Raw genomic sequence first — 13,767 nt, 5'->3', positions numbered from 1 at the left:
TTAAAGGCTTCAGGGAATGAAGAATCCACCATGACCCTAGTTGAGTTGTTCCAGTAGTTAATTACTCTCACTGTTAAAAAATTGCACCTTATTTCTAGTCTGAATCTCTCTAATTTCAGCTTCCAACAATTGGCTCTCATTCTGCCTTTGTCAGCTCCATTGAAGAGCATTCTGCAATTGGAAATCTCCTCCCTGTGTAGGTACTTGAGTTCAAGTCACCTTTTAACCTTCCCTTCAACGGTGACCACTTCCTCTCAGCCAGGAGCCCATTGCGCTAGGCCAGTGGTTCTCAACCAGGGAGATGCGAACCCCTAGGGGTACACAGAAGTCTTCCAGGGAGTACATCAACTCATCTAGAGATTTGCCCAGTTTTACAACAGGCTACATAAAAAGCACTAGCAAAGTTAGTACAAACTAAAATTTCATACAGGCAATGACGTGTTTATACTGCTCTATAGACTGTACACTGAAATGTAAGTACAATAGTTATACTCCAATTGATTTATGCTGTCCTTATGCATAGAGTGTCCTCCCTGAACTCATCCATAAAGCCACTCTACTTTCCTTCAAATCCTTCCTCCAGGCCCCCTGACAAGGAATTAGCCCTGGTCAAGTAGGGGCCCCAAGGGGAAGAGCTGAGACACACTTGACTCTATATTTTATCCCTCTCATTCCACCCTTGGTCTTTTCCATAGAATGTAAACTCTTTGGGGCAGGGACCCTCTTCTCTATACGTGCAGGCAGTGCTAAGCACAGCAAGGGTGCTAACAGAGTGCAAATCACACACCACGCAGCAACACTGAACCACTTTTTCAGGGTTTTTGTCCTTTGCTGTCAGTCCAATGGGTCTGTGGCCACTTCATCCATTGTGATCTCCAGCTTGTTCCATGCTAAGAGGGAATCCTGCCCCAACTGCCTGGGCTTAGTGTTGGGAGCCATCCAGCTGCCTGTACTGTACATGCAATTTGGTGCTCTAAACCCGAAGCCCCAGTGGACATATAAGAAAGGGGGCTGAACGTGGCAGACCCACTAGCCAAAATCCAGCATTGGGGTGAAGAACTATGGCCAAAGCTTTCAAATGGGGGCGTCTAATGTCCAGTATCTAAAGCCACATCTAGGCACCTTGATAAGCAGCTTGATTATTTGGAGACACTGGGCTCCTGCTGATTTCAGCAACTCTGAAAAATCAGCCCATTTATTTAGGTGCCTAAATAGGGATGTAGGTACCAAACTTCAAGGCACCCAAATGGGAACAGATTGGCCCATCCCTTGGTCAAATTCTAATGAACGGCCAATGACCTTCAAAATGCTGGACCTCCCTGGCTTCAGTTGGGGCTGATGCAGATGCTCAGCAACCCTTTTGCAATTTGGATGCTGTGATTACAGCTGTGGAAGATTCCCAAGACATGATCCTAGCAGAGCCAATGCTTCATAGGGGCCAGGCCTTGGCTTTTCTTTATCTTATTAAAGGTAACTAGAAAATAATTTAATTAAAATTAATTAGGTCCATTAGGTCCATCAATGGCTATTAGACAGGATGGGCAGGGATGGTGTCCCTAGCCTCTGTTTGCCAGGAGCTGGGAATGGGTGACAGGGGATGGATCACTTGATTACCTGTTCTGTTTATTCCCTCTGGGGCACCTGGCATTGGCCACTGTCCGAAGACAGGATACTGGGCTAGGTGGACCTTTGGTCTGACCCAGTATGGCTGTTCTTATGTTAAAAATTAAGTGGGGGACTCAATGAAAACGAGACACTGCATCTAACTCAACTGATTTCAAAGGTGCTAAACTTGATCATGCCAGTACAAGTGTGATCAGAATCAGGTCCAATATTTTAACCTCTACTGAAAGTCAAAGCTAACGTCACTCATTTCTGGGCTGTTGAACACTCATCGGGCTTGTTTGCCGAGTGCACGACGGAGCAGATTTGTCAGGCATCGGCACCGCCGCTTTGAGACAGCCATTACTGAATGTAATGAAGCCTGACATTGGTGGGTTTGTTTAGGAGGCCCTATATCTCCTTCTACAGAAATTCCAATCTGTTCGGGATCAGAACAAATAACATTTATGGGTCAGCGAAGCTCAGTATGAACAATTTCACTGCGATTATCGCAGCTTACAGACTAAAGATGGAACGTCAGTGTTTAGATGCGTCTGATGGAGACATGGGGAAGATGCTCCATGCACAGCCTGCATGGAAGGGGTTGTAATAAGCCAGCAGACAGCAGTTTGGGAACTTTACATTTTCCATGGCAACTTTAAACAAAGCTACAGGAGACATGAGCAGAGCCAGCAGAAAGCAACTAATTTGCATCAAATGAACCATACTGCAGGAACTATTGTCTTCAAAGTGCTTTTGACTCTGAAAAGAGAGACTGTCTAAATTCCATCAAGGGGGCCCATGTCCATCATCTCTCTGAGACGCCATAGTAAATGTGCTCACCTTGCAAGCAAGCAGAGGTTTTCTTCTACTCACCCTGCAAACTAATGCCAGGATCAAAGAGTTAAGCTGGGCTTTTGTCCTCATGCATCATTGCCTGTAATAACTGTTCTGTGGGTCAATTTAAATGACACACGCGCTTAGCTGGCACAGTAGTAACTGATTAAGATTATGAGCAATCAGAACATAAAAACGGCCATACTGGGTCAGACCAATGGTCCATCTAGTCCAGTATCCTGTCTTCTGACAGGGGCCAATACCCGGTGCTTCAGAGGGACTGAACAGAACAGGTAATCATCAAATGATCCATCCCGTTGCCCGTTCCCAGCTTCTGGCAAACAGAGGCTAGGGACACTTCAGAGCATGGTTTTGCATCCCTGCTCATCCTGACTAATAGCCATTCATGAATTTATCTAGTTATTTTTTAAACCCTGTTATAGTCTTGGCCTTCACAACATCCTCTGGCAAGGAATTCCACAGGTTGACTGTGCGTTATGTGAAGAAATACTTCCTTTTGTTGGTTTTAAACCTGCTGCCTATTAATTTCATTTGGTGACCCCTAGTTCTTGTGTTATGAGAAGGATTAAATAACACTTCCTTATTTACTTTCTCCACATCAGTCATGATTTTATAGACCTCTATCATATCCCCCCTTAGTCGTCTCTTTTCCAAGCTGAAAAGTCCCAGTCTTATTAATCTCTCCTTATATGGAAGTCATCCATACCCCTAATCATTTTTGTTGCCCTTTTTTGTACCTTTTCCATTTCAAATATATCGTTTTTGAGATGGGGCGAATCCATCTGCACACAGTATGCAAGATACGGATGTACTATGGAATTATATAGAGGCAATATGATATTCATTCTGTTAATGTTGCATTTGTTTAGTCACTATACAGTGCCTAGCACAACAGATCCTTGTCCATAACTAGGGCTCCTGGGCACTGTGCTAAGACAAATAAATAATAACAATGATGATGCAGAATAGACCCAAGCTCTCCCTCCTGTACCTGGGCTGGCTCTGCAGAGTTAAAAGGAGCAAAATGCAACAAATCCTCCCCCTTCTCATTTTTGTCACTACAGTCACAGCTCTGATTCCAACACACACACACAGCAGGCCAGCTAAGAAGAGGCCATATTTAGACAGTCATGTTTCAGAGCAAAAGCACATCATGGTACTGAAGTGACATCTTCCAGAGGCCCCAGCATGTGCCGGGCAGCTTAGTCTAAGCAGGGCAGCCCATAGCTCATGAGCATACACCCCTCCCTACTTGACCACACTCCCAGCATACATAGGGTTGCCAGACGGAACACCCGGTCGAAAAGGGACCCTGGCAGTTACAGTCAGCACCGCCAACCGGGCTGTTAAAAGTCCAGTCGGCAGTGCTGCAAGTCTAAAGCAGGCTAGTCCCTACATGTCCTGGCACTGCGCTGTGCCCCAGAAGTGACCAGCAGGTCCGGCTCCCAGGCAGGGGGGCCACGGGGCTCCGTGCGCTGGCCCCACCCCGAGTACCAGCTCCATACTCCCATTGGTCGGGAACCACGGCCAATGGGAGCTGGTGGGGCAGTGCCTGCATGTGAGAGCAGCGCACAGGGAGTCCTGGCCCGCCGCCAAAGAGCTGGACATGCTGCTGGCCACTTCCCAGGTGCAGCACAGAGCCAGGACAGGCAGGCAGCCTGCCTTAGCCCCGCTGCGCCACTGACTGGGAGCCGCCCGAGGTAAGCCTGTGCCCCAACCCCCAGCCCTGAGCACCGCCCACAAACCCAGAGCCCCCTCCTGCACCCCAAACCCCTCATCCCTGGCCCCACCCCAGAGCCTGCACCGCCAGTTGGAGCCCTCATGCCCTCTGCACCCCAATCCCTTGCATCAAGATGCAGCCCCCTCCTGCATGCTGAATCCCTCAGCCCCACCCCCCAGCCTGGAGCCCCCTCCTACACCCCAAACCTCTCATCCCCAGCCCCACCCCAGCCAGAACCCTCACTCCCTCCTGCACCCCAACTCCCTGCCCCAGCCTGGAGCCTCCTCCCACACCCTAAACCCGTCATTTCTGGCCCCACCCTGGAGCCTGCACCCCTAGTTAGAGCCCTCACCCCCTCCCGCACCCCAACCCCCTGCCGCAGCTCAGTGAAAGTGAGTGAGGGTGGGGAAGAGCGAGCCACCAAGGGAGGGGGAATGTACTGAGTGGGGGGCGGAGTCTCAGGGAAGGGGCAGGGCTAGGGTGTTTAGTTTTGTGTGATTAGAACAGTGGTCTCCAAACTTTTTTGATCATGCACTCCTATCCGTGCCGCGCCGAAGCAAAAAAAAAAAGCGCTCCTCCTGCCGCGCACCCCCAAGGACCCTCTTGTACACCCCCTGGGGTGCGCGCACCACACTTTGGAGACCACTGGATTAGAAAATTGGCAACCCTAAGCATACATAGTTCCCTGGTCCTCAAACTGCACTCCCGGAGTGCACTGCTCTCTCCCCCCCCCCCCTGCCTCCTCCCCCAGCTGCTGTCCCAGCATACACTCTTAGCCATGTTCCCAGCATGCACTGCTCCTCACCCTCAGCTGCTGTCCCAGCATGCACTGCTCCACCTCTTAGCCATGTTCCCAGCATGCACTGCTCCCCCCACCAGCTGCTGTCCCAGCATACACTGCTCCACCTCTTAGCCATGTTCCCAGCATGCACTGCTCCTCCCCCTCAGCTGCTGTCCCAGCATACACTGCTCCACCTCTTAGCCATGTTTCCAGCATGCACTGCCCCAATTCAGGGTGCAGTCCCATCATGCACTGCTCTCCCATCCAGGCTGCATTGCATCCCCTGCTGCCACTGCTGTCCCAGCATGCACCGTGACCCCTTAGCCACACTCCCACCCTGCACCCGGCCCTCCCAACACACCCTGCTCCATTCCAAACCCAAACCCAGTGGGCGCTAATAACTAGGGTTACCATTTTTTAAAATAACAGAGAGGACACTCCAAGGGGCCCCGCCCCCGCCCCAACTCCGCCCCCTTCCCCGGCCCCGCCCCGGCCCCACCCCAACTCTGCACTTTTCCCAAAGTCCCTGCCCCAACTCCGCCCCCTCCCCTGAACGCTCCGCCCCCTGCTCCTCCCCCTCCCCTGCTTCCCGCGAATCAAATGTTCGCGGGAAGCCTGAAACAGGGAGGCAGGCAGCAGGTAAGCTGGGGGGGGGGGGGGGGGGGAGGGCGCGAGGAGGCGCGGCCCAGTCCAGCCCCCTGGCCGAGCAGCTCGGGCCCGGCTTGGCTTGGGCACTGGGGCGCCAGCCCCGGCCTGCCCCGGCCCCGGCAGTTCCAGCTCGGCTCGGGCCCCGGGGCACCGGCCCCGGCCGAGTGGCTCCGGCCCCGGTGGCTCCGGCCCGGCCCAGCTCGGCTCGGGCCCTGGGACGCCAGCCCCGGCCCGCCCCGGCCCTGGCGGTTCCAGCTTGGCTCGGGCCCCGGGGCACCGGCCCCGGCCGAGCGGCTCCGGCCCCGGCGGCTCCGGTCCGGCCCGGCTCGGCTCCGGCCCTGGGGCACCGGCCCTGGCCGAGCGGTTGCGGCTCCGGCCGGGCTGGGCTCGGCTCGGCTTGGGCCCTGGGGCGCCGGCCCCGTCCCGCCCCGGCCCCGGTGGCTCCAGCTCGGCTTGGGCCCCGGGACATGGGCACCGGCCCCGGCCGAGCGGCTCCGGCCCCGGCGTCTCCAGCCCAGCCCGGCTCCGGCCCTGGGGCACCGGCCCTGGTTCCGGCCGAGCACGCTGGCCCCGGCTGAGCAGCTCCGGCCCGCCCCGGCCCCGGTGGCTCCAGCTCGGCTTGGGTCCCGGGGCACCGGCCCCGGGGCACCGGCCAAGCGGCTCCGGCCCTGGCGACTCCAGCTCGGATCGCGTCCCCCCAGCGGCTCCGGCTCCGGCCCCGGCCCCAGCGCGGATCCGAGCCCCACGACCCCTCCCTATTTTCCCGGACATGTCCGGCCTTTTGGAATTTCCCCCCGGACGGGGATTTGATGACCAAAAAGCCGGACATGTCCGGGAAAATCCGGACGTATGGTAACCCTACTACTAACCCGAGCGCAGAGTGACCCGGCACCTCCGTCACAGCCCACCCCTCCCTGCGCTGCCCGGCTAGCCCCGCCCCTTCAGCTGGGGGGGTGACTTGAGCAGCCTCATTATGGTGCCCGAAAGGGGGGGTGGGGGTTAGAGCCTCGCTGTGGTCTCGTGCCGGCGGAGGGAGGAGTTCCGCAGTGGCTGCTCCGGAGCTCAAGGAGCCGCCTTCGCAGTAAGGCCACGCGCTGCTTCGGCGCAAAGTCTGCTGGGTAACGGCTCGCGCCCGGTTCCCCTCAGCACGGCCGGGCCGGGGCTGCGGGGCGTAGCTTCCCCCCCCACTTCCTCAGGTGCCCCCGGCTGGGTCGGGGGAGACGCGGGCCGGGTCGTTGGGGAGCTCGTCTCTCTCGTTAGGTGCCGGTGGTTGGGGGACCGCCCCGCTTGTCCCCCCCGTGGGTGGGGCTGGGCTAGGGCCCTGCTGCTGCCGGCTCCGGGGCTGACACCGGCTGCCATGCCCCTGCCTGGTCCCGGCTGTGCGGGGCGCTGCGAGCCTGCGCCCTACCGGGGGCCGGTGGGATCGTGTTGCCCAGCACCCCGGCTTGCGGTGTGAGTGCCCAGGTCACTGGCTGCCCACGGCTCAGCCTCGCACTGCGCTGCCCCGGGCCCCAGGCTATGGTCTGTGCCCCCTTCAGTGTCCTTTGGCTGCGACATGCCCCCCGTAGTGCGCTGGGGGCAGGTGGGGAAGGACATACCAGTGCCCTCGCTGGGGTATCCTAGGTCAGACCGTGCCAGTTTGTCAAAGGCACCTCCGAAATTATTGGTGCTGGTCAGATCTGCAGTTCACCCTTGAGAGAGGGATCCGCAGCTGACACACTTGGCCCATGTGTGCCAATTTTAGTAGGCTCCGGGGGGGCTCCGGACCCCGGCAGGGGAGAGCGGCTCGGGGCCGCACGAGTGGCCATGTAAAGTTTATCGGCTCGGGGTGGACCCCGGCCGGCTCCTCGCCCCTGTAGGGGGGTAGCGTCCACCCCTCCCCCCTTGTCCTGGCTCCTCAGCTGAGCCCCCCCCCCGTCGCCCTCCTGGGGGAGCAGCCCCCTTGCGAGCCCCCCTTGCCCACCTGGTGCCCGTACTCACCAGCTCCAGGAACTGGAAGCCGGCCACCACCCCCTCCCTCCAGGCTTGTGCCGGCATTCCAGCTGCAAGCCTGGGAGGGAGGGAGGAGGAATGCCGCTCAGCTGAGGAGCGGGGGGGGGTGGGGGTGGGAACGACTCGGCTCCTTACCTGGCCTGCGGCGGCCGGCGAAACATGCTGGCGCGGTGCGGGGCCGCTACCCCCCTACAGGGGCGAGGAGCTGGCCGGGGTCCCCCCCAAGCCGATAAACTTTACGTGCCCACTCGCGCGGCCCTGAGCCGCTCTCCCCCGCCGCTGCCAGGGTCCGGAGCCCCGCGCCTCTAGCTCCAGCGGCTCCTTCCCCGCGGGGCGGTGGGACGTGCCCGGGGCCCTGAGGGGAGGCGGGGGTGCGGCGCGGCCAGGGCCTGCTAATTCCCCCGGCACCTGCAAAACGGCTTTTTTTTCTTTTACTCCCCCCCCGCCCCGCGTCCCAATATTTCCTGTCCGTGATCTGGTCACCCTAAGCACCTGCCAACCTCTGCACTTACAGGGCCAAGTGCACTGTAGTGCAAATTGCAGCCTTAACTCCAGACATGTTTGATTTTTCTTACTCCAGCAGAGATTGCCTTTGAGTATGAAGGTAAATGCAAAAGGATTTACTTCAGAATGCCGTGCTTCTGCTGACCCTTAGCATGTCACTACTATACCACTAGCTAATTTGGTAGCTTCAAGGGTTTTTATAGTAATGTGTTTATTTCCAGCTCACTCTTCTGCATAAGTTACTCGTTGATATATACTGGCCACTCTGCACTACTGACTGCACTTTCCTCATTTTTAATTTAATATTCCACTCACCAAAAGTCCAAAGTGAATTTGGTTGGGTGTACACGATGAGTGCCAACTTAGCAATTTTACATTTTTGTCTAGGCTATTAAAAGTTGATGGCTTAACGCCATTAGAGGAAACGTCCAGTACCTAGTATGTTTCCACACTTGTTAATTGTGTTGTTGATGTTCTTAGATCTTGTTTTACAGAATGTTTTCTTGTCTTTTTATTCCTTCTCTTCCAGTTGATGCTTTGGATCCAGAGAAGTTAATACAATGTCCATATGATAAATCTCATCAAATCAGGGCCTGTCGGTTTCCCTATCATCTTATAAAGTGCAGGAAGGTAGGACAGGATGTTAAGGTCTCTAATGCACTTGGGAAATCATATTTTTGTACATGCTAATGCATGGTGAGCTCAGTATGCTGTGTTGCCTTTTGCTAGAAGGATGCATTCACTTGCTATTAGGCTGGAAGAAGCCGTCTTTATATCTCTGTCATCCATTTACCACTTAATATGAACTGGATGCTTTTATTTAGTAATGCACTTCAGATCAGTGCATTTACCCCGAAGAAAGGTGATACAGGTTCTTCAGAATACCTAGGTCAGTGACGGGATCCTATTCTCTTCCAGCTGTTCACTCATGGGACAGGGTATTTACTTCCCACTTCAGGCCATGGAGCAAATGCAGCCAGCGTTGTATGGATGCCTTCTGGCTGGCCAAAGCCGAAATGATCTGATGTTGCAGCTAATTCTTGACTTTGCAATCAAGAGCAGTGCAGCTGCTAAGACATCTATTTTTATATTGCTAATAACTCTATTCAGTGTACGTCTGTCTGAAACTTTCTCTCTTCTCAGGCTTCTATCCTGGGCTAGAATGCTATATATTTACTAGGAGAAGCTGCTCCTTTATTTTGTCCTCTCAGGCAGTATCATGTTTTAACTTCTCCAGTGCTAGTGTATATTAGTTGTACTGGTATAACTGCATCCACCTGTTAAGATGATGTACCGGTATAACTGTATTGGTTAGGAATCACACCCCTAGCCAACATAGCTATAGTAATATAAAAGCCATGCAGAGCAGGCCTGAGCAGTGTGTGTTCTTCTTCTCTGTCGTCTTGCTCTTTTCTAAGGGTAAAGTTTCTTCTTTCAGTGGGGGATAGTAGTGCTCTTCTTTACCTCTACTGGCAAAGTGCTCCCAATATAGATGTGGCCTCAGCTGGAACATGGAGTAACTTCCCTCCTGTTTCAGGAGGGTTAAATTAACTGCAAAGACTTAAGCTCTAGCGCAGGCAGGAACTTGTTCTCTAGTCTGTCGCTCACTTAATTTAAACATAAAGTGGCTGAATTATTTAGGGTTTCAAGGCACTTACTCCCCGTGTAGCTTTTTAGGGCAATTTCATCTGTGCATCGAACCATGCCAGTGATGACACTGCAACAGTTTCACTGTGTTTGTTCTGGGGCTGATCTTCAATCAGATAAATTCAGGGTATTGTTTAAATGTAAAAATGAACAAACATAGCCTGTATCTTAAAGGATGCATATGCTTTGCTGTTTCTACACTGCATTTGTGCTCAGGACCTGAGCTGAGTTTTGGCTTTCCTTGTTTACATTTTTTCAACCTATTTCAGGATGCAGATTGCACAAACCCTTCACTAGTGACTAGAAAACACAAGGGTTAGGATGAATTCAGTGAGATAGCACGTACTTTTTCTGTTTCTCTAGAACCACCCTGATATTGCAAAGCAGCTAGCCACATGCCCCTTTAATGCCCGCCATCTGGTTCCCAGAGATGAGATCAGCCATCATATATCAAGCTGTGATGACAAAAGCTGCATTGAGCAAGACATTGGTGAGAAAATATTAGATTCCTTTGGCTCTGTAAAGTCACTTCTGGAACTCTTGGGCTAACAGCGTTCTAACTTAATTTTTGCTGTTAAAGATTGTTTTAATACTCTATTATTCCATAAGCAACCCTTTACCTGTAGTGCTATGTGATACAGAAACAGCAGGAGCCCTTGGAGACTTGAGTTTCATTCATTCTGTGTCCATGCAAATTCTCCTAAGCATCTGAGAGGCAACTGGCTTGCATTACCTGTGTTATCTGCCAGAGATTTTAGCATTAAAATGGGAACTGTACATTGTGCCATAAACTGTGTGTGTTGAAATGAGATCTAGTTGGTAATCTGGGCCGCTTAGAGCGGAAAGATAGTGGCCATGAGAGAGGTGGGTCTCCAATGCAGATCTGACCTGATAGTGACCAAAAATCTGTATAGCCTGTCTAGTGGCATGTGTGAAATAAATTGGTCTCAGTCCAGTTCTTAATGGACAAGTGTCTAGATCATAACAATCCTCACTTCTGTTACATCCTACTTGACTATCTTAGCAGAAAAGCCATGACTGGGCCAGGGAGGCTGAATAACTTTCCCAATTGAAGGTGGGTTCCTCCAGTTCAGAGTGGGGCAAGTTGGGGAGGGGATTATGGGGAAGCTTTCCTACCACTGCCCATGCTGTCGGCTCTGACGAGGAGTTGACTGTCCAGGTCTGTCACCCCAGCACCTAAATCACTTGGTTATGGGGGTTGTGTTCCAATTTCTCTCCCCACTGATGTCTATGTGGCTACCACTACACTGGAAAACGTACCTGTTCTCTGGCAAAAGTAGAGTTGTACTGAAGCTAGCAATGATGTGCATGTTAATGTAAATGGGGCTTAGAGCATGATAGTAGTGAAAAAACCCTGAGCAGATTTTTGTGACATGACAATAGAAACACACCTGAACCCTCTCCCAATGCGTATGTTGAAGCAGCTGCACCATTGCTGAAAAATGTGTGCAGAATTGTTTAGCTTTAGAAAAGGCTTAAAACAGGGATTGGCAAATGGGGGACTGCAACCACCCTGCCAGATCATTTGATTTGGCCTGCCAACCATTCTGTGTTGTAGCAAACCTTTCAGAGTTAGGCAATATATAGCCTCTTAAGGTATGGGCCACCAAAGGGATTTTCTGTCCCTTTGCTACCTTCAAGGTGCCCATCCCTGGCCTAAAGAGTTTTGCTCCTAAGACTAGGGGAGTACTGATCAGCTTCCAGTGTGTGCTGCTCCTCTCCAAAGCCTAGAGCTATTCTGCAGCTAGGTCAAAACATGATTAATGTCCCTAAAATAGGATTGTATTTTATCCAAAAAGATTTTCTCACTAAGAATCTTCTTTGCTTTAAGTGAGTCAGTCGAATAACTGCCACAGAGAGAAAATGAACACTGTCAGCATGTGGCAGCCGCCCCCCTGTGACGAAGACTGGGATAAAGGTGAGGAAGCAGGTTGACATAGGGTGGCTGTCAGCCCCTGCTATTCCCTTCTTCTTGCCCCCAAAGAAGTGACATGGACTAAGAGAGAGGTCCCAGAGATCCTTCTGCACAGATCATGTGTTGGGACACCCAGTTATACTGTCCCTGAACAAATTAAGTTCTCCTGCTTCACAGGCTCTACCACATGCCTGCTATTCTCTACAAAACATCTGTTGTTTTCCATGTAGTCTGTTGCCCCATCTGTGCTTTGATGAAAGTGGAAATTGATGATAACCTTTACACTTTATATTTCTCAATTAAATGTTTGCTTTGCTGTCACTTACGCCAAGCCTTGGCTCAATTCTCATTCCGTTTTGTAAACCTAGCAGCGTCTCTGCCATATTTCTCATTTTATGTTGCTATGACGCTTGCAGAAGTTACTCAGTACTGAGCCACAATGATGTCTGTTTCCTTTGGCAGAGATCCAGGAGCAATCAAATTCTACATTCGTTTGGGGCACGTTCAATAGTGGCATAAACAACAGGTAACCAAAGGTGTATTTCTTGTGACAGTGCTTTCCATAGAAGATGTGCTTTCAAACTACTTTTAATTCATGCTGCTGTGTTGATGGGCAGATGCAATTTACTTTATGAATCCTGTTTTGGGGTGATTGTGGGGGAGTTCCCACCGGCATGAATCAACATTCCTATGCCTCTGGGTCAGTGTTTCCTGTCTCCTTTTAGTTGCAGATCCATATGAGAGTATAAGAACATAGTATTGCTACCAGATAATGGTTACTCCTCTAGTTCTACTGTAGTACTATTAGTGCTGATGGTCCTGGATTCAATCCCCACTGGTTATATATTTGTTGGGGGGTTAAACACTAAACTGTTATGCTGGGCTTGATAGAAATGCGGACTGATGTCAGCCCTTAGGCAATTTAGGCTTAAACTTCTGACCTCTAATCTCTCATGACCTGCTGCAAGTAACTTTTAACAGTCAGGAGATTTTGCAGGCAGTTAGAGCCCTGAGTCAGAAATAATTATTTTATTTGTGAAGTGTAATCACAATGCAGGTTTGGAAAATAAAGCATAATGTGTCTGGTCATTATCTCTGTTTCACCCCTGAACAACCAGATCATTGTACTATGCCTTACCTGTCTAATCAGAGGTCATCACGGTATGGCCTTCTACAGCCCGTAACAGTGACATAGAATCATAGGACTGAAAGGGACCTCGAGAGGTCATCCAGTCCAGTCCCCTGCACCCACGGTAGGACTAAGTATTATCTAGACAAGTGCTTTTCAAACCGTGGCTTGTGACCCAGAACTGGGTCACGGAATGGAAGGCACTGGGTTGCAGTGGCTCTGGTCAGCACTGCTGACCGGGCTGTTAAAAGTCCCGTCGGCGGTGCTGCCCAGCTAAAGCAGGCTAGTCCCTACCTGTTCCGACACTGTGCTGCGCCCTCAAAGTGGCCAGCAGCAGGTCTGTCTCCTGGGTCGGGGGGAGCCACGGGGCTCCATGTGCTGACCCTGCCCCGAGCACCGGCTCTGCACTGGGAGCTGGTGGGCGGGGGGGGGGGGGGCAGTGCCTGTGGGCGAGAGCCGCGCGGAGTTGCTTGCACGCCTCTGCCTAGGAGCCGGACCTGCTCCTGGCTGCTTCCAGGGCGCAGCGTGGTCCACAGTGCCAGGACAGGCAGGAAGCCTGCCTCTGCACCCCTGCTGCGCCGCTGACCGGGAGCCGCCCAAGGTAACCCCCTGCCCCAGCCCTGAGCCCCCCCAAACCCAGAGCTCCCTCTTGCACCCCAAACCCCTTATCCCTGGCTCCAACCCAGAGCCTTGACCCCCTCCTGCACCCCAACCCCCTGCGCCAGCCAGAGCCCCCTCCCACACTCTGAACCTCTCATTTCTGGCCCCACCCCGCAGCCCTCACCCCCATACCCCAACTCTCTGCCCCAGCCCTGAGCCCCTCCCACACCCCAGACCCCTCATCCCCAGCTCTGTTGGATCAACTGGGTCACCAGAAAAAAAGTTTGAAAATCACTGATCTAGACCCATCCCTCACAGCTGTCTGTCTAACCTGCTCTTAAAAATCTCCA

General features: G+C 52.7%; 1 protein-coding gene across 1 annotated transcript in view; it reads left to right on the top strand.

Annotated features, from left to right (window-relative positions):
• Nucleotides 1–13,767, top strand: part of LOC135891627 (gametocyte-specific factor 1-like) — a 30,261-nt gene that overhangs the window by 13,160 nt on the left and 3,334 nt on the right. The window contains exons 2-6 of the mRNA XM_065419237.1: nt 120–196; nt 8,635–8,735; nt 10,116–10,242; nt 11,605–11,691; nt 12,151–12,214. Coding sequence (XP_065275309.1) covers nt 120–196; nt 8,635–8,735; nt 10,116–10,242; nt 11,605–11,691; nt 12,151–12,214 — 456 coding nt within the window. The remainder of the gene's footprint in view (nt 1–119; nt 197–8,634; nt 8,736–10,115; nt 10,243–11,604; nt 11,692–12,150; nt 12,215–13,767) is intronic.

This window comes from Emys orbicularis, chromosome 19 (genome assembly GCF_028017835.1).
Source record: "Emys orbicularis isolate rEmyOrb1 chromosome 19, rEmyOrb1.hap1, whole genome shotgun sequence".
In the NCBI taxonomy this organism is placed as follows: domain Eukaryota; kingdom Metazoa; phylum Chordata; order Testudines; family Emydidae; genus Emys; species Emys orbicularis.
The sequence above is the reverse complement of the archived record's forward strand: the minus strand, read 5'-3'. Positions and strand labels throughout refer to the sequence as shown.